The sequence below is a fragment of the Vombatus ursinus genome, unplaced genomic scaffold, assembly GCF_900497805.2.
Source record: "Vombatus ursinus unplaced genomic scaffold, bare-nosed wombat genome assembly UNPS02014820.1, whole genome shotgun sequence".
Taxonomy (NCBI): Eukaryota; Metazoa; Chordata; class Mammalia; order Diprotodontia; family Vombatidae; genus Vombatus; species Vombatus ursinus.
Genome location: NW_020954598.1, coordinates 22,028,095 through 22,052,623, shown reverse-complemented (window position 1 = coordinate 22,052,623; position 24,529 = coordinate 22,028,095). Strand labels below are relative to the sequence as shown.

Below are 24,529 nucleotides of genomic sequence, written 5' to 3'. Positions count from 1 at the left end.
TCAGTCATTTCAATCACATCTGACTCTTTGTGACCCCATTTGGGGTTTTCTTGGCAAAGATTCTGGAATGGTTTGTCATTTTCTTCTCTGGCTCATTTTACAAATGAAGAAACTGAGGCAAACAGGGTTAAGTGACTTGCCCAGAGTCAGACAGCCAGTAGGTATCTGAAGCCAGATTTAAACTCAGGAAGATAGTCTTCTTGACTTCAGGCCCAGCATTCTATCCACTGTGCCACCTTGTTGCTTGGACAAAAGGAGAATTGTGATATCATGTGGCACACCTTCATAGGAAGCAAATTCCAACAAAGTTAGTAGATCCTCTCTCCCACTATTCCTGGTGCTATGGGGATAAGGAAGGGGACAAAAGCCTGAGAGTCTGGAGCAATGATTTCCAGTCCAGCAATAGCTTCCTGCCAGGAAGGGGCTACCATCATTTTGGGTAGGAATGAAGGAAATGTGAAACTCCCAAACCACTCTTAGGATAAAAGTAATTCAAATTCTTTTTGTAATAGAAAAACATATGTCATAGAACACTGGTGGCATAAGCATAAGGAATTGGTATTTAAATCAGAGGCACAGGCCACCATCATGATTTCCCAGTGGTTGTCAGTTGTAGTCTATAAGCACAGCCAGGGTGTAGACCAAGTCACTGGTGCAAGGACTGGTGGTGGCCAGTTCTCAGGAAGAAACTTTGGGTACTTGGCCTCATCCTAACTTCCTGCTTGGAATCAGTCAGTCCAGCAACTTTCATTGAGAAACTATAATGTATTCAAGGCCCATCCAAGCTACTATGGGAGATACAAAGATGTCTACCGATAACAGTTTGCATTTCTGTAGTATTTCAAGACTTACAGAGCACTTTCCATACAATAACCCTGTTAGTTAAGTCATGTAAATATTTTCATCCCTATTTTACAGATGAGAAAACTGAGGTTTGGATATTTGAAGTGACTTGCCAACAGTCAAAACTAGGAAATGTCTCAGCCAGGTCTCCATTTCAGGTCTTATGCCTGGGAATCTGGAGATCTTTCTATTATGCCAGGCTGCCTATCCCTTGATCTCAAGGAACACCTTTACAATCTAATTAGAGAGAAAGGACTCTTGTTAAAATATAAGTTCCTTGAGGGCAGGAGCTATCTTTTTTTTTTTAAGGGCAATTGGGGCTAAGTGGCTTGCCCAGGGTCACATAGCTAGTAAGTGTCTGAGGTCAGATTTGAACTCAGGTCCTCCTGACTCCAGGGCTGATGCTCTATCCACTGTGCCACCTAGCTGCCCCAGAACTATCTTTCTTTCTGCTCATATTTGCATTCTCATTGCTTAGTACAGTGCATAGCATACAATAAGTGATTAATAAATGCATGTTGACATACAAAACTGACAATAAGGAAACATGGTATTAGAAATACAGCATGGAACCCTCAAAGTCAGGTGACTCAGTTCCTACTTCTAACTTAGTCATAAAATACAACCTTGGGCAAACCCCTTACCCTCTCTAGGTTTCTGCTCCTCCATTCTTAAAATGAAGGGGTTCTGTCAGATCTAGTTCAGTCCTGACATCCCGTGTATAATGATTCAGAATTCTTCCCAGTCTTAACAGCCTAGGACATAAGTGCTAAACTTTATGGTAGAGATTAGCAATGCTGGAGGGGTTCAGAGAAGGGAGAGATTGCAAGTTAGGGGAAGACTTCAGAGAGGAGCTGGGACTTCTTCAGGCGATAAGGGATGAATAAAATGGACAGGAAGGAGCAAGGCAGTCCATAGTGGGGGAGGAATCTAAGCAAGGTCACAGAGGTGGGATTCACCTGGCCTGTTTGAGGTATGTAGAGGAAAGAAGGATGTCTGGATTAGCGTGCCATCATGGCATCCTATAAAGAATGCCACTAGACCAAGTCAGGAGATCTAAGATCTAGTCCTAGCTCTGCCATTCCTAGACATGTAACTTTGAGTAAGTCACGTCTCCTTTTTGTGTCTCAGTTTCCATATATGTAAAGGAAACAGTATCTTCTCTATCAAACTCATGGAAACATTGTGATGGAAACTCTTTGCAAACTATAAAGCCTATAGAAATATAAGTTTTTCTTCTTTCCCTAGTACTGTGGTGTGGAGATCCTTCCTCCCCCAACCAGCCTGGAATGGAGAAACAAAGTCCATCCCAGGCCCGCTGTCTCTCAGTAATCAGTAGCCAACCACAGGAGGCTTCTTGAGGCTAGGCATTGCACTCTCACGTGCTGGGAGAAATGAGTCACCAGGGAAGGAAAGGGCCAGTAGGGCAGAGATAAACAACTCCTCTTGGTTAACTGACTTTACCACCCAGGGTCCTATGGCTGCCTCCTTGCTGGTCAATGTTTTGGTAAAGGAGAATCCAAAATGCCTCAGTGTCTCTTGTCTGGCACAGTTCAGTGGGTACTGATGCTCACTGAGGTTCAGAAGATAAGCCAGTAATCTTAAAAAAAGAAAAAAAGCCTTATTAAAGCAGTTATCCTTGGGAGAGATTGTGAGCCTAGGTTATAGGTCAGTGCTTTGGAGATGGCAGGAACCTCTGTTGATACTAATTATTTCTACTTCTGCCTAGACTCTCTAGCCCCATAAATCAGGTCTCTCTCCATACCTTGAGTTCCCTCTGAGGTAAAGAATTAGATTTGAACATTGACCTTGATGATGAGGTCATTCTAGCTTGATATCGTAACTATTAGGCAAATAGGATCGTGAAATAATTTGAACTGAAAAGAACCTTCTGATCCTTTCCAGCTCTTCCACTAACTCCACGTGACTTTGGCCAAATCACCTTCTTCAGAGGGTGTAAAAATGAAGGGGTTAGACTAGGTGGTGTCCCACGTCCCTTTCCCTCCAGATAACTACGTCCCCAAAAACCAATGACTATCAACTCTGTGCGAGGTTGAAATACCTAAGCTTTAAATTACATTTTTGGCTGCTGTGGACCACTGTTAGATTGAGCTTGCAATCCAACAAAACCCCCAGGTTTTTTTTCCATGTGAGTTGCTAACTAATCATTCCTCCCCATTTTGCCCTTGTTAAGCTGATTTTTTTTTTAACCCAAGCGAGGACTTTTTAATGCCCATTAGATTCATCTTATTAGATTCTGCCTCTCAAGATGATCATACAGAGCAGCATCTGGGGCCTAGGAGGGAGTCACTGGCCGGGGGTCTCTGGGGCTACTCGGCTCATTTGGTCACAGCAGGAGGCTGGGCTTTTGTCTGTGATCTCAGTGTGATCCACTTAGCTCTGCTTTGTGTCCCCAAACCTCACAAATACATTCCCTTGGTCACAAGGCGAACCAGATCAAAACATGCAGTTGGCAGCAGTACAGTGTGGTAGAAAGAGCCCCAGCCTTGATGTCAGGAGGCCTGCGTAACTCAGTGTGTGACCTGTGGCAAGTGGCTTCATCTTCTGTAGCCTTGGTTTCTCTATCTGTAAAATGGGGGTAATAGTGCCTGCCCTGCTTCTTTACAGAATAAAGTAAGGTGATGGATTTAAAGATGTGTTAGGAAGTTAAAAGCATCCGGCAGAGCTCTGCTTTTAGAACCAGTGCAGATTCCTGGCTCTCATACTTAGACTCTGTATGCCTTTGAGCAAATCACTTAACCTCTCTCTACTCCAGCTACTTTATAAAATGGGAATGGTAATACCCATACTAATTACCTCACAGGTTTACTAAAAGGCCCCAAAGTAATAGAAAAAATGTGAGGTGTTGTAATAATTTATATATTTGTATATACATACATATTTGTGTATAGGCTATACATATGTAAAATAATATAGATCACCCTAAAATTTATAAAAGTGCCTTTCTCACAAAACCCAAGGCAGCGAGGTGGCATAATAGATAGTGTGCCAGTGCTAGAGTAAGGAAGATTTATCTTCCCGAGTTCAAATCTGGCTTCAGACACTTACTAGCTGTGAGACCCTGGACAAGTCACTTAACCCTGTTTGCCTTGGTTTCCTCATCTGTAAGATGAGCTGAAGAAGGAAATGGCAAACCACCCCAGTATCTCTGCCAAGAAAACCCCAAATGGGATCACAAAGAAATGACTGAATGACAACAACCCAGTGAAGCAGGTCATACGTGTTTTATTATTTACATTTTGCAGATGAAGAGACTGAGTCCCACAGATGCAAAGTGTATTGCCCAAGGTCACTCAGCTAGAAAGTTCTGAAGCTAGGACGGAAGCCCAGTTCATTTGATTCCAAGACCAGGGTCCTTTCTGCTATAGTTTATTGTATTCTCATGCTTATAGATATGTGTCATACCCCCACCTCCCAAACCTGTTCCCACCCACTCAGGCACAGAAAGTGCTATCACTATCAAAGAAATAACAAAATGTCTGTTGTTGGCTTTGGTTCCAGAGTGATAGTAATGATCAAAGGTCACATGAATGTATGCATATGTATATAGTATGTTCACATCATTTCACGCATGCATAAATTGAAGCCATTAGAGATGAAGTGCCCTGGCTGTGGTCACACTGCCAGTATGTGTCAGAGCAAGGATTCACATATACATCTTCCAGTCCCACATTCAGTTCCTATAGCTGCAGGGAGTTGTGATTGTTCAGTGGGAATCTTCCCTGTTCATAGAAGAGCAGTCCAAACCAATTCAGGTGAAATGTAACGTTTATTAAGTGCCAGATACCATGCCCCAGGTACTGTGCTAAGCACTGAGATTTCAAAAACAAGCCAAATTGGAGAGGAATGAAGTCATGGCTGACCTGGGTGCCCTTCTTAAAGTGGAGGGTCTCAGAGAAACCAGAGAGAGAGGCCTCAGGGATGTGGGGGTACTTCCAGTGTGTGAAGCAGGGGTAAAATGAGCTTCCAAGGTAAAGAGGTTTCTGGGCCATTGTAGAGAAAGTAGGGGAAAATCAGGAGTGAAGCCTGAAAAGGAATGAAGAAATTCATTTCACCACATATTCATTGTGTGCAGAGCACTGGGAGATATGTGAAATTTAGCTAAGATACCAACATAGATAAATATAATGTGTAACTCTACATACTGAGTGTCTCAGAGAAATGCTGTGTGAGGTTCAGGGTAAGATTTGTTGTGGTCTGGGAGGACCCAAAGAGGTGGTTGCCATGGGAAGCCCGTGGTTTTAGACATTGTCGAGAGCTGGCAGAGGCATTGGGGGAAGGGAGGGAGCAGGGGCAACTTGAAGACTTCAGTATGGACTTGTCTGTGCCCTCTTCTCATTTCTAGCTCCTATATGACAGTCCCAAAGCTCGACAGGAAGTGGAGCATCACTGGCAGGCCTCAGGTGGACCCCACATTGTACGCATCGTGGATGTGTATGAGAACATGCATCACAACAAGAGGTGCCTCCTTATTGTCATGGAATGGTGAGGTCCCAATGGTCTGGCCCCAAAGCTTACGCCAACTCCTGCCCAGCCGGGTTCCTCTGGGGTTGGGGGGGGGCGGGCAAGGATGGGAAGGGTGGGTAAGTGTCTTGGTTACCAGCTCTTATCTTTACACTTAACTCTCTAGCCTCGGGAACCCAGGGATATCAGATACTAAAATGGTAGTACTTGCAATAGAGAGGCTTCTCTTGATCTCCCCAAACACCCCCACATCATTTTCCATTTACTCTGTATTTCTTTTATCTATACATAGCTGTGTACATGTTTTTCCTCATTAGAATGTAAGTTCCTTGAGGGCAAGGACTGTTTTGTTTTTGTATCCACAGTAACTGGCACATAGTAGGCATTTGATAAATGCTTATGGAATTGAATTAAGTAGAGTATCTCAGAATTCTATAGTTGGAAGGTACCCTGGGGACTATCTAGTCAAATCCGTACCCAAAAGAAATCCTCACTCTAACATAACTGACAAATGCTCATCTCATCCAGATTCTGCTGCAGACCTCAAAGGAGGGGGGGACTCATCACCTCCCAAGGCAGCCCAATCTACTTTCAGAGACCTGTTATTGTTAGAAAGTGGTTCCTGACGTCAAGCCTAAATGTGCTTCTTTGAAACTCTGACTCACTTCTCCTGGTTCAGCTCTCTGGGGCCAAAGAGAATAAGTCTAGTCTCTCTCTTCCACATGACAACCCTTAAAGCCACACCCTCACCTATGTCTCCTTCAGGCTAAACACCCCCAATTCCTTCAACCAGTCTTCATATGACGTGGACTCAGGGCACTTCACCATCCTGATTACTCTTTTCTGGACATCTGCTTTCCAACATCCTTCCTAAACTTAAGTACCCAGAACTGAACTCCAGATATGGTCCAACCAAGGCATAGTACAAAATTGACAACCACCTGGAAGCTGTACCTGTCTTCATGCAGCCTAAGATTTCAGTAGTTTTAATAGCTACTACGTCTCACTCCTGAACCTGCAGTCCTCTGGGGAAAAAACAAAACAAAAAGCAAAACACAGATCTTTTCCAAATTGCTGTCTTAACTGTGCCCTCCCCATATGTTTTTAAAGTTGATTTTTTGGACCTGCATATAAAACTTTACATTTATACCTTCTGAATTAAAAAAAAAAACGATTTCCAAGGATTCAGAGGCAAGATAAATAGGATCCTATAGCCTAAAATTCTCTAGAGGAGTTAGCCCAGGAGAGATGGGAAACCCTCAAGAATAAAATTCTGAAGATAACAAAGCAAAACAATTCCAATGCGGAGAAGAAAAGAAGAAATTGAAGAACCGTCTAAAAAGACCAATTTGGGTGTACAAGAACTAATAAAGCAAGTTGAGTTGTAAGAAGACACAGAGCAGATGAAAATAAGAGTAGGTAACAAAAACAGGATGAATTTAAACATGTAGGGTGACCCTGTAAGAATAGTGTCAGGGGTGGTTAAGATCAGAATGAGACAAGTCTGGCAAAGAATTATAAAGAAAAAGAAAATTACTTACTAGTTGAAACCTAGGTGAAATGGGGAGATGAGATCAGGAAGATCTGGAAGCACTTACCTGGTCTCAAGGAGTCTCCCATCAGTGGGCCCCCATGAACAGCACCCTCTGATCTGGCAGACGCAATCACTGAACCACTCTCAGTGATCTTTGAAAGGTTGTGTAGAATGGGAGAGATACTACAGGTTTAGAAAGGGCAAATGTCATGATTTTTAAAAAGGGAACAAGAATGAATATGAAAACTTTTAGGCTTGTGGGTTTGACTTCAATTCCTCACAAAATTCTAGAGCATATTATTAAAGGGTTGGTTAAGGGACATCCAGAAAAGGAAAAAATTGTCACAAAGAGCCAGCATGCCCTCATCAAGAACAGGTCATACCACAGTGCTCTAGTTTCCTTTTTCAGAAAGTTACCAGACTGGGAGCCTGGAAGAATGCCATTGATGTAGTTTGCCTGGATATTAGCAGAACCTTTTATTAGACTTTGCATCTTGTTCCTGTTGGGGGGGAGGGGGCAGGGAATGGAGATATGTGAAATAGACAGATTTGAAACTGATTGAAGAGTAGTCATTGGTGTTCCAGAGTCATATTGGAAGAAGGTCTCTGGTGAAGTGCCACAGGGATCTTTACTTGTTTCTGTGCTATTCAACCTTTTTTGCAGTGACTTGATAAAGACATAATGACATGCTTATCAGATCTGTAGATGATTCAAAGCTGAGCCAGACACTTAACATATGACATAGGATCCAAAAACACTGGGCTCAGTCAAAGAAGATTCAATCTAATAGGGATTTATGTAATGTAAACTATTTTGGGTTTAAAAATCAAGATAGGGGAGGCTTGGTTAGATATCAGTTTTCCTGGAAAGGTCTCCATATGATTCAACAGTATGATGTGGAGATCAAAAGAGATGTTGTGATCTGAGGCTACATTAAGAGAAATGACAGTTCAGAATGAACAAGCAAGCACCCACCCTACTGACCGCCAGTCAGCCCACCCCCACCCTGGCTGCAGCTCCAGCATCATTGCTGTGAAGAAGGGTGGCTAGAGGTTGGGCTCTGGAGAGAGGATGGGCTCAGCCATGTGAAGTATTTTCAAACTGCAACAGATTTAGGGGCATCTAGGTGGTGCAGTGGGTAGATCACAGGCCCTGGATTCAGGAGGACCTGAGTTCAAATGCAGCCTTAGACACATAACACTTACTAGCTATGTGACCCTGGGCAAGTCACTTAACCCCATTGCCTAGCCCCCCCCCCAAAAAAAAACTGTAACAGATTTAAAATAATTTTGCCTGTAGAGTTGGCTACATAATCTCCTGCAAACTGGAAATCTTCAAGTACAAATCCTTTTAGATTCCCCAGTAGTCTCTTCATTCCTGTAAGTTACTTCAGGAGATCTCCTAATCCGGCTTTCCTGTGTGGATATGGCCAGTGCTACGATGTGATGGGAGCTGTCACTATTCAAAGGAGAAAGGATTGCAAAGCTTCTACAAGAATTTAACCTACAACCATGTGCCAAGCCAATCATATACATTTCTGCCTTTGTCAAATACTCACGTCTTCCCTTCTAAATTTTCATCGATTTCTGTTTTGTACACTGATTACAACAATAAAGTATTTGGTTTAATATGTAAAAAAGGTAAACATTTTTAAAAAGCAGAGAGGCATAGTGTCTAGTCCTGCTGTATTCTGCCAGTTTCTGGAATGTTGTGTTCTATTCCAGGCTCCCCAGTTTAGGAAGGACATCCCCTAAGCTGGGATAAGCAAAGGTAACCAAGATGGCAGAGGGCCTCTAGTTCATAACATGTGAGGATCAGTTGAAGAACTGACAGTGTTTACCCAGGAGAAAAGAAGACTTCTGTCAGGGGAGACATGAGAGCTATCTTCAGGTGTTGGAAAGGCTGTTGCATGAAGGAGGGATTAATTAGATTTGCTCTATTTTGTTTTAGAGGGCAGATACTGAATTATGAGTAGAAAATGCAAAAGGACAGATGTAGATTTGATGTAAGGAAAAACTTTCCAAGGATTACCCCTATTCCAGACTGAAATGAGGCACCTCCATGGCTAGTGGATCTTCTTTCTCTGAAAGTCTTAAGGCAGAGGCTGTTGAGTATGTTGTGTAGGGAGCTTTGGTTCAGTTATGAGTTGAACTAGCTAGACCTGACATTTTGTCCCTGAGTCTGTGATCCACTCATGATTCGCTGGACCAGCTTCTTCCTCACTTCTTTCTTGGTTCTTAATTGCCTCGGTCTATCCCACTCCCCCTACCCACCTACCAACCCAGCAGTCCAACCTCACTGTCATCATCCTTCCTCATTCCTCTTCTGCTTTCCCCATGTCCTTTGTCCTCTTGTTTCCTACTTATTGTCTGTCTTATCTCCTCTCCCTTTTTTTTCCTCTCTCCTATCTTCTCACTGAGTTCTTCTGAAATCAGCTCTGCCCCTCCAGGCCCCCTAGCAAATGTTGGTGAGTTGTGTTTACATGCTGAAAGGCTTTGAAAGGAAGAGAGATGAAAACTAATCTATCAACAAGTATTTATTAAGTGCTCACTATGTGCTAGGCTTCATGCTAAGTGCTAGCAAAGAAAAACTGAACACAGCTCCTGCCCTCAAGGAGCTTATATCTAATGATGTTCACATATGGAAACATTGAAGATACATACAAAGTAAATACATGGTAACCTGCAAGGGGAATGTGCCCACCTCTGGGGGGAGTAGGGGACCATGAAAGACTTTCTGCAGAAGATGGCTTTTATGTAACTCTTGAAGGAGAAACTAGGGATTCTAAGAGACTGGAGTGAGGGGGGAGAACATGCTAATCATGGAGGACAGACAGATGGGAGATGGAACCTTGTACATAAGGAACACCAAGTATGTCAATATGGCTGGATTGTAGAAGGTGCTAATGTGTAAGGATACTGGAAAGATGGGAAAGACTCATCTTATGAAGTGCCGAAAAGCCTTCATTTAGGTCTCGCCTGCAGGTGATAGGGAACCACTGGAGTTTTATTGAAGAGGTAGTGGTGTGGTGAGACTTGGGCTTTAGGAAAATCACTTTGGTGGTTGTGTGGGATGGATTGCCATGGGGAGAGACTCCAAGGAAGAGGGGATGAGAGTCTGGATTAGAACGGTGGCTGTGTGAGTGGAGATAAGGAAATGTCTGCAAGAAGTACTGTGGAGGTAGGAATGATGACATTTGGCAAGCGATTGGATATGTGGGATGAGTGAAAGTGACAAGTCACAGATGTACTTTGACATTGTCAGCCTGCCTGCCTGAAAGGGTGGTGGTGCCCTCCACAGTCATAGGGACATTTGGTTTCAGCCATTCTCAAACATACTGAGTTTGAGATGTCTCCGTAATTTCTGGTTTGAGATGTCAAATAGACAGTTTGTGATGTAGAATTTGTAATCAAAGGAAATGGGCACCCCAGGTGTTTGAGAACAGATGCTGTTAATGGAAAAGAAAATGGACTACTTGTCACAGAAGACTCAAGATGTTCTCAGTCTTCTGTCTGTGAAGTTTCTTCTTTCCAGAGAGAGAAAGAGAGAGAGAGGCGCAGACAGACAGAGACAGAAACGAACACACAAAACAGAGGGCATAGGGTACTCTTACCCTCAGCTTACTTGGCCTTCAATGATGGGTCCCCCCTCTCTTGCAGCATGGAAGGTGGTGAGCTTTTTAGCAGGATCCAGGAGCGAGGTGACCAGGCTTTCACCGAGAGAGGTATGGGACATCTGACAGGTCACCCAGTAGAGCCTGGGGAGGGTGCCAATTCCTGACTGCCCTTCAAAGTTGTGACTTTTGGGCCAGAATGAGCTACCTTTCCCCCTATGTTTTCTTCTCCTCTAAAGTCCAGGCTGGAGGAAAAAGTCAAAACAATATTTATCCAATATCCCTTCCACACCTAAATTTTCTTATCCTATCATTTCAGCCCAGTGCTATCCTTCAGACCCCTTCGGTCTGGAAAGGTGCAGGTTGGGGGAAAGTTCAGATATATCCCTGGAGGACAAACCCCTAATATGGGGAAAGATTAGGTATTTGTTGCTCATTCCTTTTTATGAAAGCCTCCTTGATCTCCCTCAAACTTCCATTTGGGGGTCCCCATCAGAATGGGGATCCTGGATCAAAAGGGCTATGGGATTGATACCCCACCAAGGGCAAATCTAAGGGCTTACCCCAGGGTGGATGTCATCTCATTTCTACCTTCCAGTGAATGTCTATTGCTATGGAATCCTCACATATGTTCTGGCTGGCCTCTGAGTCATGCCTTTAAGGGGCTTATCTGGCCTTTGTGCTCACAGACAACAGCTGGAGCTAAGTTTAATTTGGCCAATTTGGACAGTCTCTCTGTTGGCCTGGGTAGATTGGGTTTCCCAACCATAATACTGGGAGTTTGAAGGGTAGCGGGAGGTGGGGAGTTGAACTTAACCTTGACCTTTCATAAATGAAATTAAACCAACACACTTATACCTCCAGAGGCCTCGGAGATCATGAGGGACATTGGTACAGCCATCCAGTACCTGCATGCCATGAACATTGCCCACAGGGACGTCAAGGTGAGAGCTCCCTACCTCCAGAATGGTGTCAGGCTCCGAGAACCCTGATGTTTGGCACAATGTGCCAACTGCCAGAGGAGCCCTGAACAGTATCAACCTCTCAAGGTTTAAGATTGGTGTGGGCATTATATTTAAATGCACTAGCCACCAGAGAAGCTTAGGGTATTATCTACTGGCAGAAATAGAAGCAAGAGGTAATAGATTTTTGTCACCTTGAGAATGGCCCTGGGCAGTATCACAGGACCTCTTGCTCATAAACCTTTTTGAGGCTCCCTGTGACCCACATGATAAAATCCAAACTCTTTTGACTAACCATCAGAAGTCCTCCATAATGTGACTCTTGTTCAATTCAATTCAGCAATCATTTATTAAGCACCTGTTGTGTACAGAGCACTGTGCTGCATTCTAGGGGAGTTAGACAGTGTTTATAAAAACTCTCTTGGAGTTCACAATAACTCTGATTCACAATATTACATTGTAAGTACAATAGAGTTCCATAGGGTATCCCACTTGTAGCCCACAGAACAGTAACAAGGCTTATCTCCTCTTATAGCTCAAAGCACCCTCTATTCCAACCAAACTGATCTACTTACTGCTCTGCATGCATACCATTTGCTTTCCCACCTCTTTGTCTTTGCTCTTTCCATTCTACCTGCTACATTTTCCCATAATGCTTAGCCAAAGTCTCATCTCCCCCAGTAAGCCTTTTCTGACTTCCCACAGCCTTGGGGTTGGGGCTCCTTCTCCTAGACTCCTGTATGAATCCCTCCCGCATACTCTTCTTAGTAGTAGATGCTGCCTCCCACTGGTAGTTAACCTTTTATGCACTTGAGAGTCAAAAAGTGAGCCTAGAGTGGCCTAGGACTGGGTGGGAAGAAAGTAAACTTTGCAAAGGAAGGGCTGGTCATTGTTGTTATTGCTGGCTTTAGGGAAATGGAGAGGAGTGAATATTGATGGATGACATCTGGAAAGGGCTCAAGTTCATACTCATGGGTCTAAGTGAATTTCCATCTATTTCCTTTCCATCCCTCATATGTGATGCTCTTATCTATCGTGATACTTTTGAGTCCCCCTCTCGCTCCCTTGAAATGTCCTCATACTTCTGTTACATCATTGTTTTTTCCTTTCCTGTCACAGCCAGAAAACCTGCTCTATACCTCCAAAGGGCAAGACTCAGTGCTCAAGCTCACGGACTTTGGGTTTGCCAAGGAGACTACTCAGAATGCCCTCCAGACGCCCTGCTACACACCCTATTATGTGGGTGAGTCCCAAGCAGCCAGCCCCCTACCAATTCCTCCTGCCAAAGAGAAGAATATTCATAGGATAGTCACAAGATCATAGGTTTTAAAGTTGGAAGAGAACTTGGAGCCCATGGAATCTAGCCCCCTCAGTTTATAGATGAGAAGACTCAGGTGAGACCCAGAGAATTCACATGCCTTGTCTGTTATAGTGGTGGTATACAACTGAATCAGAATATGAACCAAAGTCTTCTTACTCTAAATCCATTACCCTTTTCTGTGTCTAAGAATGTTTCTCCTCTTCCCCCAAAACTAAGGCAGAGGGGACCAGGCTCTGATCCTGACCCTCTCTGGGGGACTGAAGCATCAGCTACTTGACCTATCTCTCTGCTGCCCCCCCCCATTGCTGTCTTGGTGCTAAGCACATGCCAAAGTAGCCACATCTAGGACAGATATGAGCTATCGGGTGGTCAAGTGGTTACACTCTAAAGCTCTGTTTTCAAGGAGAGTTTTAGAAAAGTCTTCCCATACTTAGACTCCTATGATTGAAAGCACTTCAATGAATTGATGTTCTCACCCACTTAGGTTCTCCCTCAATCATGGTGGATCTAAACATCCACACCTTTTTATTCTAAGCAGACTTTGATCGTATCTTCCTGTAAACCCTCTGCTGGGGGCCTTCATGTCAACACCAATGGAGTATACAAACTGTCTTTATCTGCTCTCCCACACCGTTTCTGCATGACTAACCTGCCTTTTTCCCAGTCCTACATTTCTTGGGTGAGATCTTTTATACCACATCTGGTGGACAATTCTTTATTGATAATAAACTGCAGCCTGTCCACATCTGACTTGTGACCTCTCTGTGGCCCTTTGAGTAACCTGCAACTAATTCTTTAGAGACTGTGGGATTCCATGATTTGAAGTCATGCAGTATTGCCTAAAGAATAGTGATAAAAAATATGGCCCTTTGTTTGAGGGAGAAGCTTGGGGTCTGTAGCTTCTCCAATTTAACTGTCCCTTTTATCTGACTGAGATTCGAATTCTGCTAAACCAGCTCTAAAAACTATCCATCCAAACTGCATGGCCTAGGTAGAAGAATAGGGAGACTTCATCTATATGGCCCCAGCACAGTCACCTCTTTGTATACTGTCTTTGTTTCTTTTTTTGTAATCTTTTTACTTATTCAGACATTATATGGGGGACTGTGGTGTTAGAGATGACCTGGGTGTCCCATGAAATGTTTCTTGCTTAGTTACCTTTGGGCATGTGGAAAAACCAATTCCACCTGCCTCTTTATCTTCCTCTCCTAGCAGAAGCTATCCTTTCCTTTTTCAGCAACTTGCTTTTTAGTCTCCTGGTTATGTTGAGAGTGAGAATGTCAAGGTTGATACAATCTCCTTCAGTTTGTTCATTGGACAGATCTCCCATTTAGCATGCCAACTAATGTTGAATTAGTGTTAGTAGACTGTCCAAATTGCATTCTTAGCACCCTCTGCCCCTCCCCCTTTGTTGCCACCATTATTTTCAGAGCAGCAGAGGGCCACGCCAGCCTGAAAGTTACTGGGAGCTTTCTTGGGTTCATGGGTTGCTATAACCAAAGAATTCATTACTAATATGGCCAACTTCCTGGTGTTCATCTTCTCATCACTTAACAAGGCTGGTCCTCAGAAAACAGACACAGTCTGTCACTAGGGCTGTAATTGGAAAACAAATAAGAGAAATCCTGGCTCTGAGTCATGCTTTTGAAATGTGGTAAAAGAATTCCATCAGCCAAAAGGGTTAACACCAAACTTGAGCTGTGTTTTTCATACTTTTAAAATTTTTGTCTGAAATTTATATTCTGGAAAAACACACAGAATTCTACCTAAAATAAGACCTGGGCAGGAAACTCATTTTGGTGACGAGAAGAAAAGAGTGACACATAGGAGAAGGATACTTGCTTAAGGTTACTCAGCTATTTAGCAGCAGAATCATGACTTGAACCCAGGCCTTCTGATTTCTTCCTCAGTATTCTTTTCAGTACAAGAGCAGACCCATCTTTTCCTTCTCTCCTAACCTACTGGGCAGTTTTTGTGGACTATGGGGTGATTTAGTACATAGTCATCCTACAGAGAAAAGTCTGAGCAGGAAACCAGCCCTGTTTCTGAATTTGTATTGAAAGCTTGGGCAACAGAGGTCTTTGTAAAGCTGAGGTCTTAGTGATTCTTTTTCATGAGCCACAATCTCAGTGGGGTGGGGGGAAGGGAAGCACAAAGTCTCAGGGTCCTCAGCCTCGACTCTGACTTTCTGTGCAGCAGGCTCTTCCTATCCTCTCAACACCCACTCATTCCTTGCCAGTCCATTGGTGTCTGGGGAGATCATGACTCAGTGCTCCCAGAACATTTCTGTCTGTGCTCATGTGTCTTAGAAAAGGTGCCTCCTTTCCCATATCTTAGCTTTCCCTAGCATTGTCTTGACCTGTTGAATGCAATAGTCTCTGATGTTTAGGGGGAAAAGCATAATCTAGGAGTCAGGAGTTTTGTTATTGTTCAGTTGTGTGACTCTTTGTGACCCTATTTGGGGTTTTCTTGGCAAAGATACTGGAGTGGTTTGCCATTTACTTCTCCAACTCATTTTCCAGATGAGAAAACTGAAGCAAATAGGGTTAGGTAACTTAACCAGAGTCATACAGCTAGTAAGTTTCTGAGGCTACATTTGAACTCAGCAAGATGAGTCTTCCTGACTCTAGGCCTGGCTGCTAGGTTCAAATCTCTACTCTGATGCTTATTTGCTGTGTGATTCTGAGTAAATCTCTTACCCTTTGCTGAATCTGTTTCCTTAACAGTTAAATGGCTATAACAGTCTCAACCATCTCAGTATTGTTGTGAAGTTCACTTTGAGTACTAGCTATGAAAGCCCTGTTTAAGCTCATATGTTATACGAGTATGGGGGGAGTGCAGGGGTAGGAGACATTATCTATAAGTAGTCAGTCACACACAGGCTGCTTGATGAAGGATGGATAAATTTGCTTGGAGAAACCCAGATGGAAAAAAAAGACAAGTGAGTCTCCCTGGAGTAAAACGTTCTTCAAAGAAAACCCACTTTGTTGAACATATTCAGATGACGGGCTGCTGCTGTGTGTTACAGATTTTCTTCTCCTTGTAAAAGAATTCCCTAAAGATTTTTCAGGCTTTGTCTTCTAAGAAGTGTGTTCCTCCAGAACATCTTCTCTAGGACCAGCTCAGGCTCATAGATCACTCCCAGAGTTACAAAGACATGTTTGCTTCATCAAGAGTCAGCAAAGTGCAAAGAGGAGAGCTGAGTCGGAAAGCCTGGGTTTGAGGACAGCCTCTGTCCCTTAGCTGGATGGACTTGGGCATACCCCCTCACTCCTCCAAGCCTCAATTTATTTTCCCCCCTTAGGCTGTACCTATAATTTCATCCATGTAGGAAGCTCATGGTATGGGAATCCCTTGCAGATGCAGACTGACAACTCACTTATAATTTGTAGTCTGAGAGTTGTCTGGTCACACAGAAGCAGCTGGAGGATTTAAACCCAGGTCTTCTAAACTCCACATCCATTACCTTTTTATTAAATGGAGACTTGCTTGTATGCTAAATAGGGATAATAATATGCACTACTTACTGGACAAGGGTAAAGAAAGGTATTTTTAAGCTTTAAAAGTGCCCTGGAAATGGGAATTATTTCTTATTTTATTTGGTTCTCAAAAGTTCACATTGGTGACATAGCCAGGACTCATGTTCTCTGAACTGGAATCTAAATTTACTAAATTAGATTTATGTGCACCTTTTTGGGGGGACTGGGTCTATAAAATCTGGGTCACTTGTACTTAATTCCCTCTGCCCTTCCCTTGCTCCGCTCCATCCCCCCCCACTCACAGAGCCTGTGGGCATGTGGGTCAAGGCCTTCCTGCCTAGTTAGGACTCCTCCACTTCCTCCAGGCCACCTCTGCCTTCTCCCTTCCCCCTCAGCAGCTTGGCGCATCGACTGGAATCCCTTTTACACTGGCGAAAAGCTTGCTTCTCGTCAGCCAGCCCCAACAGACGGTTCTTGGCAGTGCCTTCTAACTGAGCCACTTATCTGAGCAGAGGAGACTGGGTCTATATTTAAACCTATTTTTCCCCCTTCTCTATTTTTGCATGAATTTGGCGATAGTGAGAGACGCTGCATGGGCCTAAGTCAGAAACAGGTTTCCCAGTTGGGCCCGGTTCAGTGTCTTTCTCAATTCCTCTGGATGCTTTCATTCATTAATTCAGCAAATATTTATTAAGCACTCACTATGCACAGTGCACTGAATCCCTGTTGGGAAGCAAAGGGAAAATTAAATTAGACTCATTCCTTGTCTTCATCCAGCTCATGGTCTGATAGGGAAGGTGAGATATGAACCAGATAAATAGAATACAAATCAGAACAGAAGAATAACATTGATATTCATTTGACATTATATAGCACTTGATAGTTTGTAAACCAGGCTACATATGTTACCTCCTTTGATCTTGTAGCGGCCCTGTGAGGTGGGAAGGACAGGTAATTCTTTTTTTTTTTTTTGGTGAGTCAGTAGGGTAAAGTGCCTTGCCCAGGGTCACACAGCTAGTAAGTGTCAAGTGTCTGAGGCCAGACTTCCTGAATCCAAGGCCTGTGCTCTATCCACTGCACCATCTAGTTGCCCCTGGACAGGTAATTCTAATGTTATTTCATAGGTGAAGACATTGAGGCTTGGAAAGGAGAGTGACTTGCCCACAGTTATACAGCTAATAAGAGGGCCTAGTTTTCTGATGAGGTGACACAATGGATAGATGCTGATCTTGGAGTAGGGGAGACCTGAGTTCAGATCCTGCCTCAGACACTTAGTAGCTGCATGACCCTTGCCTAGTCACTTAGCCTCTGCCTGCCTCAGTTTCCTCATCTGTAAAATGGAGATAAATAATAGTGCTGACCTCACCAGGTTGTTATGAGAATCACAGGAGATAACAAATAGAAAACTTTTTGCTTTTTAATGTGCCATAGGAATGCTAGCTATCATTCTGATTCCAAATCCAGTGTTCTTTTCCCTAAACCACAACTGCTTCTAAATACAGAAGAAAAATATGAGTAGTTATTAAGAGGTTTATAATGTGTTATGTGATCAGATGAGGAAGGTAACCCCTACCTCCCTCTATGTCTTCAGACTTTAGGACCCAGGGAGTTCAAAACCGGATGGCACAGTCAGGCCAAGGGTCTGGCTGCTGGCTGGAATAGGGGCTCATCTCCTCAAGGACAGCCTCTCCCATTGCGTGAATGTTTGTCTGGCACGTGTAGGGTGGAGGCTCACAGGACGTCCTTTCGGTTTTCTTTCCTTCTAGCCCCTGAAGTGCTGGGTCCCGAGAAATATGACAAGTCATGTGACATGTGGTCACTTGGGGTTATCATGTACATCCTGTGAGTATGGGAGCCAGTCCTGTGGGTTTCCGCTTAGAACACACTTCTCGCATTCAGCAGTTTTCCTTCCCCTCTCTTTGTCTCCTCCTTTTTCTTGCCTCTCCTTTCTTCTTCCCTCTCTTTCCCCATATTTCCCTCCTTCCTCCTTTTCCTTTGCTGCTTCTCCCTCCCCTCTTCTCTTCTGTTTCCCCTCCTCCTCCTTTATCTCCCTTCCTCTCCCTCTCCCTTTTCTCCTCCTTGCCTTTCTTTTCTCTCTTCTTCTTCCTTCCCCCTCCTCCCCTTCCTATCTCCCTCTCCCTTTTCTCCATTTCTCCCCCACCTCCCTCTCCCTTCTTTTTTCTCTTCCTAACTCTATGGGACTTTGAATCAGATAATGGTTTGCTGTAGCCTAAGACATCATGGTCCTGAAGTCAGAAAGATCTAGGGTCTAATTCTCTCTGTATTCCTAATGAGCAGGGTGATCTTGGTGTTTTTTCCTTCTGGGCCTCATTTCTCCTTTTTGTAAAATGAGAATGTAAGACTAGATGGCGGTTGAGGTCCATTCCTCTTATGCTGGAAAGCCCTCCCCAAAATAATGAGTCTCGTTTATGCTTTCCTGCTCCAAGAAATGGACTGGATATGAGCTCATGTGCTGGTATTCTTTTCACCATCTCTAATAAAAGTACTGTACTGAGAGTCATAGGACTTGAGTTCAAATCCCAGTTTGGCCATATAATGCCACCCGTGAGATCTTACAATGCTAGGCTCAGTTTCCTCAAGGGACTTGGATTAAATGATATCTCAGCTCCCTTCCAGCCCGACGTCCTATAAATTGTTGTATGAGTTGTGAAGCTCTCAGCCCTCGGTAACTAAAATCGCAAGATACAGAGCTGGAAGGGACCTGGGCGGGGCACCCAACTCAATCCATCCCTCACCAGAATCCCTTCTACAGCATGCCCAGAGAACCGACCTCCAACCTCTGCTCACAGACTTCCAGTGCTGGGAAGCCTTCTGCCCCCATTTTCAGACAGCTCTGATTGATTGGACGTTTCTTCTTAGATATGAAGTCTGCTACTTTGCAACTGCCTCCCAGATACTCCTAGTTCAGCCCTCTGGGGCCAAAGAAAACAAATCTAATCCCCAGATGTTTATATTACTATTAAGGGATCCTATTTCTGGCCCCATCCAGCTAGCCCTTCCCTGGAGCTGCTTAAATACTCTTTCTTAGGTGGCCAGTCATAGAATGGACTATAGATCGGCTATTTGGGTGTTACTCTCCTTCTGTATCCTCACCAATATTCCAACTCCCCCGCCCCCCAAAAATAAAGCTTAACAGTTTCTGACCCTTTTCCCGTAGTCTTTGTGGCTTCCCTCCATTCTACTCCAATACCGGCCAGGCCATTTCCCCTGGAATGAAGAGACGGATTCGAATGGGACAGTATGGATTCCCCAATCCTGAGTGGTCTGATGTCTCAGAAGAAGGTATGCCCCTCTGCTGTATTTCACCATTCTATAAAATACATTCACCCACTCTCTTCTTGGTGCCTCCTACCAATTATTATAGTTCTAATAATCATAATCATAATAGCTAACATTTATGTAGCACTTACTTTGTGCCAGATACCATGCTAAGTGCTTTGCAATTATTATCTATTTTGAAGCTCACCAAAGCCCTGCAAGGTACAGATGAGGAAACTGAGGCAGAGAGGTTAAGTGACTTACCCAGGTTCACACAGAAGTACCTGAGGCCAGGTTTGAACTCAGGTCTTCCTGATTCCAGGCCTGGCACCCTATCCACTGTATTCCCTTGGTGCCTTAATGATTACTATGTCCTTGGAATTGTAAGATCATTCACCGATTATTTATTATGTGCAGAGCACTCTGTTAGGCTCTCAAGATGCAGTAATAATGAAAAGTCCCTGCCTTCAAGGAGTTTACATTCTACCAGGAAGTAGAAAGGACCAAAATGTGCATAAATAAGTCAATACTAAGTATGTATTCATTAAATACAAAGCTGTTGGCAGGGGGTGGGGGGAGTGGCATTTAGCAGCAGATTGGGGATCAGAAAAGGCCTCGTGGAAGACATAACACATGTGTTAAGTCTTGAAGGAAGCTGGAGCTTCCTTCTCAGGAGATGGAATCATGCCTATAAGGAGTGGCAAGTGGGGCATTTTGACTAGACCATAGAGTGGATAGAGGAAATAATTCTGGAAACACAAACGGAACCAGATTGTAAAGGGCTTTCGATGGCAAACACTGGAGTTTCTAGAAACAGTGGGAAGTCCCTGAACCTTCTTGATCAGGGAGTGACACGTTAGATCTGTACTCTAGGAATATCCCCTTGGCAGCTGTGTGGAAGATGGTTGGAGAGGGGAGAGATTGGAAGGCGAGGGGGCCAGTGAAGGGGTTGTCCAAGGCAGGTATGATAAGGACTAGAATTAGGGGGGTTAGCCATGCAAGTGGAGAGGAGATGAATGGCAGAGATGGTGCTGAGGTAGAATCCACAACTGATTGGCTGTGGGGTCGGAGAGGAGAGAGAGGGAAAATGGAAGGGGAGACAGAAGGGAGGAGAGCTGGCCGCAGACCTGAATGCCTGGAAGGATGGTGGGGATCCCAGAGTAGGATTACTGGGAGAGGCAATGATGGGGTATGGACCCAAGCCGAGACCTTTGCCCCTCACCCCAAAAAGAATTTGGGTCTCATTTGTCTACAGGTCCCAGAAAACCCTTGAACTCTATTTGAACCTTTACCTGGTCAAGGAAGTCTAGCAGTCCCCCGAAGTCATTCTTATTCTTATTTCAATGGGGACTGGCTCTTCCTTATCTCCTGGGCCCTATCTCCCTGTTCTTTGATAGCCTAATTCCCTGGGTTCCCATCCTTGATCTTATCCAGACCCCATTCAACCTCTTCCTTATCTTCTAGGCTGTACCATCCAGTTCTTTGTTGCCCTGATAAAGCCTAGGCCTCCATTGTCTATTACCGGGAGGACCCCATTCAACCTCCCAGGCACTCCCATCAGGATTCTTCCAGGACCCTACCCCCCCAGTCACCCCAGCTTCAAGATCCTCCTCCCAGCTCCTCCTCCAGTCACCCCAAATTACTTGGCTATATATAAGATCAATCCTGGCCCTTGGTTAGGGCTGAGACTTCCTCATGCCGGCTCCTCCTTACTAGCGTCACAAATGGTCAGATTCCGTAAGAGTCTGTCCTATCTGTCCCATCTTTAATAAACTTTGTCTTTGGTTGAAAGAAGACTGGGGTCAAATTCTTTTGGGAAGGACCCACGTGTCATGATTTTGGGGTCCCAGCACTCCTAGCATCTACACCTCAACAGCAGCAGGCCATGGTGCTGTTCAGACGCTGTGACCAGAGACAAATCACTTAGCCTCAGTTTTCTCATCTGTAAACTGGAAGTTAGGTGTGCCCCACTTTTTTTTTTTTTAGTGAGGCAGTTGTGGTTAAGTGAGTCACACAGCTAGTGTGACTAGCTTGCCCAGGGTCACACAGCTAGTGCATGTCATATGTCCGAGGCCAGATTTGAACTCAGATCCTCCTGACTCCAGAGCCGATGCTCTATCCACTGTGCCACCTAGCTGCCCCTACCCCACTTATTTTGTGGGGTATTTGTGAGCAGAGCTCTCTGCAAACCTCAAAGCACCACGCAGGTGTGAATGATATTATCACCATTCAGTTCAATCCCTTCATTTTTCAGAGGAGAAAGCTGAGGCGCAGAAGCAGAAAGGGATTTATCTGAGGTAACACAGCAAGGTAGTGACAAAGCCGGGATACAGATGTTCAGAGTCCTAGCTCCTTAAGAGGACCGGGCTCCTCTGATTTCCTTTTTCTGGCTTAATCAGCTTTCATAACTCATCCTCACCCTAAATCAGTTATCTAGGAGTAAATTGATGACTTTTTTTTTTTTTTGAGATAAGTTTTCTCCCCTGAGACTGTTGGTTTGGGGCAGAGGGGATGTGGGGATGTTTAATGCCCTGAAGAAAAAGACTTTTTTTTTTTACCGGCAGATTTCTTATTCAGCCCTCATAGAGCATAAGGAATGGTCTAGTTTTAATGGGATTGCTCTGCTGAAATAGCCCGCAGGCCACCCTCTTCTCTCCATTTGAACTACTGCTGAAGCCAAATAAAAAGCTGGGCTCAGAGGCTCAGCCTCTCCCTTCCCCCAACACCTAGGCTGGCCGCTAGAGGAGGAGCAGCGGCAGGGGCTCCTGTCATGTTCTGAACCTGCAGGGGCATGTGGTCTAGTGGGCCTTTCCTGGGGGCCACTGGGACCAGTAATTTCCACTTAAAACCAGAGCTGCCACCAAGGGTGCCAACTAAAAATAGAAAGAAGCAGCAGGGTGGAGTGGAAATGCCATGAGGCAGGCAGAGCACCTGTTCCTCAATTCCAGCTCCTTGGGTGGCGGGGCACGTAGCTTCCTCTCTCTCTCAGCCTCGATTTCCTCATCTGATAAATGCACTCATAGATGATAGAGTGTTGGGGCTGTAAGGGGCCACAGAAACAATCTGGTCCAGCCCTCTCATTTTACAAAGGCAGGCAGCTGGCCACGCTCACAGAGCTATTTTGTGGCCAGGGTGGGGGGTGGGGTTGTGTTTGAACTTCAATTTCATTTGTTAAGCTCCTGCTGTGTACAAGGCCCCGAGGATACAGAGATAACATAAGGGGCTTACATTCTACTAGGGAATACAATATGAAAGCAGATAGATTAAAACAAGGTGATTCCAGGAGGCAGAAAGCATTAACAACTGGGCAGTCTTGTGGTCTTTCCACTATAGCACCTGCCTCTGTCCTTCCTGGCAGCCAGGTTGCTCAGTGGATAGAGAGTCTTTCCTGGAGTCAGGAAGACCTGTGTTCAAATGCAGCCTCAGATGCTTAAAAGCTGTGTGGGCAAGTCATTTAACTCTGTTTGCTTCAGTTTCCTCATCTGTAAAATGAGCTGGAGAAGAAAGTGGCAAACCTCTCCAGTATCTTTGCCAAGAAAACCCCAAATGGGGTCCTGAAGAATCAGATATGACTGAAATGCCTGAAAACAGCTGTCCTACCTAACCCTACAGGGGTGTTGTGAGGACCAAAAGAGGCAATGGATAGGAAAATACTTTGTTTGGGAAGTCTAAAGTACTATAGAAATGCAGGGTATGGTTTATCCCTTGTTTGCTGGGAATAGAACTGGCCCAGGCTTAATCCTGTGTATGGTTCAGTGGGGCAGCAGGGCCCCTTCAATAATACAGCTGGCTGGGGGATAGGGAGAGATCTCAATTCACGTCAGCATTCTAGATGACTGACTTTATAAAATTTATTTTCCAGGGGAATCACTTTACATGAGGCTAAACCAGAACTGAGTTATAAGGCATTTATTTCACCATGTAAGAAAGCATGTGTTAGTGAATACCCCTGGCACCCCATATAGGAGTCATTAAAGGCTGAGACAATGATATCTGCTGTAGGTATGGTGTAAAAAAGCCCTGGGTTCTAATCCCAGCTCAGCCACTGACTTGCTGTTTTTCCCATCCCTGATCTCACTCTCCTACTCCATTAAATGAGGGAGTTGGAATAGATGGGCGCTAAGTTCCTTCGGAGCTCTGACATTCTTGGATAGACTTTTAGCATCCTGTATTTGGAACCCAAGCCTTTTGTCTAATTCCTCTTCCCTCCCACCGAGGCAGGGCATTGGAGTTGCTAGGGGAAACCCTGGCTACTGCTCTCTTTAGTCTAACACTGAGTTACCCTGTGGGGTGAAGGGGGAGGGGGCAGCTGCCGCTTAAGTCTGCCCAGCTGGCCACATTATCCTTACTTAGCAAATCCAGTCCCCTTCCACATTCTCTGTGTATATGTGGGTGTCCTTTTCTCATGGGAAGCCCCTGTGCATACCACCTGACTAGATACCCGTTCTCAAATTACCTTTACTTTCAAGATTTCGAGGGAAGTGGGAGTCAGGGAAGAAGATGTGAAGGTGGTCCAGAGCAGGGGATCATACTGAGATCACAGATTTTTTCCTCTGAGACTGTATTATGGGATTATAGGCTAAAAGAGGATTGGCTTTTTTGATCCAATAGAATTTGAAAGTCTTCAGTGAAGGCATAGTCTTCCCACTAGGCTGGGAAGGAAAGGACAGACAGGCTAGGCGTTAAAGATTTTCTGCAACTATTTCACATGTGAAAGTTGATTATATTTGGCCTGATCACCAGTGTCATGGGTTGTACACTGTTCTCCCTCCTTCTGAGAGGTTTCTTGTAGCTGCCCAGCAAGGAGGGCTCTTTGGAGGAGTAAAAGGAAAATTTGACTTGCACAATATTGAAATGTTGATGAACAGGTTCTCTTTCCTTCCCTTCCTTTCTTTCATCCTCTTTTCACTATTTTCCTCTTTCTCTCTCATCTTTCTTTTCTGTTCTTTTTCTCTCTGGACTCTTCTTTCCTTCTCTCTCCTCCATTCTTTGCTCTTTCACATTCACTCTCT

At 44.4% G+C, this 24,529-nt stretch overlaps 1 protein-coding gene across 2 annotated transcripts in view; it reads left to right on the top strand.

Moving 5' to 3' along the window:
• MAPKAPK3 (mitogen-activated protein kinase-activated protein kinase 3) overlaps nucleotides 1–24,529 on the top strand; it is a 95,828-nt gene that overhangs the window by 67,847 nt on the left and 3,452 nt on the right. Inside the window, exons 3-8 of one of the 2 annotated variants that reach the window (XM_027836835.1) lie at nucleotides 5,210–5,325; nucleotides 10,523–10,587; nucleotides 11,341–11,420; nucleotides 12,558–12,681; nucleotides 18,005–18,080; nucleotides 19,417–19,541. In XM_027836835.1, the coding sequence (XP_027692636.1) occupies nucleotides 5,210–5,325; nucleotides 10,523–10,587; nucleotides 11,341–11,420; nucleotides 12,558–12,681; nucleotides 18,005–18,080; nucleotides 19,417–19,541 (586 nt within the window). Of the gene's footprint in view, nucleotides 1–5,209; nucleotides 5,350–10,522; nucleotides 10,588–11,340; nucleotides 11,421–12,557; nucleotides 12,682–18,004; nucleotides 18,081–19,416; nucleotides 19,542–24,529 lie in introns of both variants that reach the window. The other variant, XM_027836834.1, reaches the window with a different exon arrangement.